Source organism: Gavialis gangeticus, unplaced genomic scaffold (assembly GCF_001723915.1).
Source record: "Gavialis gangeticus isolate Ggan-Ray unplaced genomic scaffold, GavGan_comp1, whole genome shotgun sequence".
In the NCBI taxonomy this organism is placed as follows: Eukaryota; Metazoa; Chordata; order Crocodylia; family Gavialidae; genus Gavialis; species Gavialis gangeticus.
The window spans coordinates 145585206-145587819 of NW_017729025.1; the positions used below are offsets into that span (position 1 = coordinate 145585206).

Sequence of the window (2614 nt, forward strand, 5' to 3'; positions counted from 1 at the left end):
GGCAGGGAGAGGAGAGAGACCAGCAGAGCAGTTTGGGGCTCAGAAGCTGGGCTGACTAGAAAGAGAACAGTGGAGCTATCTTTCAGGGGCGCTTTAGGCTGTGTGGACTAGACTGGGGTCAGAAGAACTGTTTAACTCTTTCAAGCCAGGGCAGAGAACCACTGGCTAGTTGACCTTCACCCAGTAAACACCTTTATTGGTGAGGAACCATATGCTAGAGTAAGGGTCATGGAGAAACAAGGAGAGTAAGAATCTGAAAGGCCAGGGTCTCAATGTATGCTGGACACCATGCCTGAGCTGGCTTCGGGGGACAGTCTCAGAGATCAGACAAGGCTGTGGCAGTCCTGAGCAAACACCTGCTTGGTGGGGACTCTGTGACATCACTCCAGTTTCAGTCTAGCATCAACAGCAATAAAGATACAGCTGTGTAGAGTGTTGACGCATAAAGCAAGTACTTACCCAGAGTCCCTTGCAGGCTTGAACAACTTATGCTGAAGTCCTTACCGCAGCATCTTGTTACCTACAGTAGCTAATTAAACCAAGTGCAGAGATGTCTCCCCATCTTGAAATTACACCTTTGAATGCAGCATAGATATATGATGATAGACACTCCCTGTGCCCAAGAGCTTATAATATAAACACTGCCATTTTCTTGAAACTTGAGACACAAGGAGATTAAGGGCTAGCTCTTCAAAGGTATTTAGTTGCCCAACTCCTACTTAAACATCTCACTTCCACTGAAGTCAAATGAATGTAGGATATATCAATGCCTTTGTGGCTCTAGGCCTGAATGACTTGTTCAAAGTCACATAGGAACGCTGCAGCAGAGCCAGGAACTGAACTCAGATTTCTTAAAACCCCATTCAGTGCTTTAACTACAACATCATCTTTCTTCAGGACATAATTCTAATTTTTACCTTGAAATTTGCCTTCAAACTAATCATTGCTATTTCTGCATTGCCTTCAGCCTTACAGTGATTTTAAGGCTAATATTCAGCCTGAAGTGATCCTGAAGCATTTACTGCAGTAAAAGTGGAGTGAAAAGCATGGATAATGCTAGCTTGGCAACAGTTGGGCTTTCCTTCAGCTCACCTAATGGAGGAGTCTTCTCATGATTTTGTAGGGCTTAGTGCAAGTCTCAGCTGCTATGGGGAGTGCTTCTTACAAGGTCATCTAATCTAACCGCAAAACAAGGGCTCTGCTGAGCATCTGGATGCAGCATGAGGAGTACAGTAGGTCAGATAATTCTATCATTTTCACTTACCATTTGAAGAACACCGAAATATGCCAGCAGATACCCAGACTCTGCTGCCTCCAGTCCAAAGAAATCCATAGAGATGATGGAGAACATAATCAGGAACAAACCTGAAGAGTAGTTATTGAAAAGAAAAAACTTTTGGAGGACTACAGTTATAGCACAATATTATCATACAAATAAAGGGCCAGACCTTGCTATCAGCCATTACTAGTACAGAGTCAATGGATTTACTTTGGGCTCCCAGTGACTGGGTGTAGATAATAGGTGAATCAGGCTCAAATGCAATCAAATAGATTTTCTGGATTTTTTCAATCTTTAATGTGAGTCTATTTTTTAAATCTTTAATATCCTTATCACTTTTACCATTGAAGAAATACCTCTGTAACAGAGAGCCTGGGGCTCCTTGTATAAAGGCAGCCCAGCCAGGGACCTCTGCAGGCTAGCAGCCGCAGGTTGCCTGGGCACCAAGCTACTGGACAATTAGCAGACACCTGCAGGTGGTCAGCTGGCCAGAGATAGACAGGGCCCTGGGGGCATATAAAGCTGGGGCTTGGGCTGGCAAGCCAGTCTAGTTCTGTCAGCTGCAGGGTTAGCAGCTCCTGCCCAGTAGCCCCAGCAACCCAGACATGCTAGATAGACTGCTCTGCTGCCTTCAGGAACACTGAGGCTTGGGAAGTTCACAAGGAGCCTGCACTGGGAGGTACACTGACACAAGAGGTGAAAGAAGGTTTGCCCTCTTAAAGGGGCAGAGGGCTGCTTCCATTATTGTTGTTTATGTTACTGTTTCTACCGGCTGTTTGGGTTGGCATTGTAAGGGGAGCTAACTGGAGGTCCCATTAGTGTCTGAGCGGCACATGACTGCCTTGAGTCCTGTGAAGGGAAGGCTCAAGGCCCTAGTGAGTATTGAGCACAGAGCAGGTGTAGTGCTAAGTACAGAGTGAACAGGGTCCCAGTGCCCAAGAGGGTCCCAGTGCCCAGTGCCAGGGGCCTGGTGCCCGAGAGGGGCACAAGCACATAGGGGCCAGGATCCCAGCAGATGGGGGCCAAGGGCCCGATGACTAGAAAGGGATGAATTAGAGCTAGCGCCTCAAAGCCAGGTCCAATATAGTGGTTTAGCTAAAGTAAAGGGGTGGAGGCCAAAGCCCCAACACTGACAACAGTAACACCCATGAGGCATGGGGCATGGTGTAGGGAAGGATTTGGAGTCACACAATTAGCCCTTAAAGCTTTGGGTGCCCTGCAGGGCACAGTTGACTTGAGAAGCCCTGTGAGGGGCCTGGGGCCCAGTGAGGCCCAGTAGGGTGCTGGGGAACCCTAGTGGAGGTTCAGGCAAAATGGGGCCACACAAAGACCTGC

General features: G+C 47.7%; 1 protein-coding gene across 3 annotated transcripts in view; it reads right to left on the reverse strand.

Annotated features, from left to right (window-relative positions):
* The window catches only part of SLC22A18 (solute carrier family 22 member 18), a 121699-nt gene that overhangs the window by 36899 nt on the left and 82186 nt on the right, over positions 1 to 2614 (reverse strand). For all 3 annotated transcript variants that reach the window (XM_019519723.1, XM_019519724.1, XM_019519722.1), the window contains one exon: positions 1265 to 1365. In XM_019519723.1, coding sequence (XP_019375268.1) covers positions 1265 to 1365 — 101 coding nt within the window. The remainder of the gene's footprint in view (positions 1 to 1264; positions 1366 to 2614) is intronic.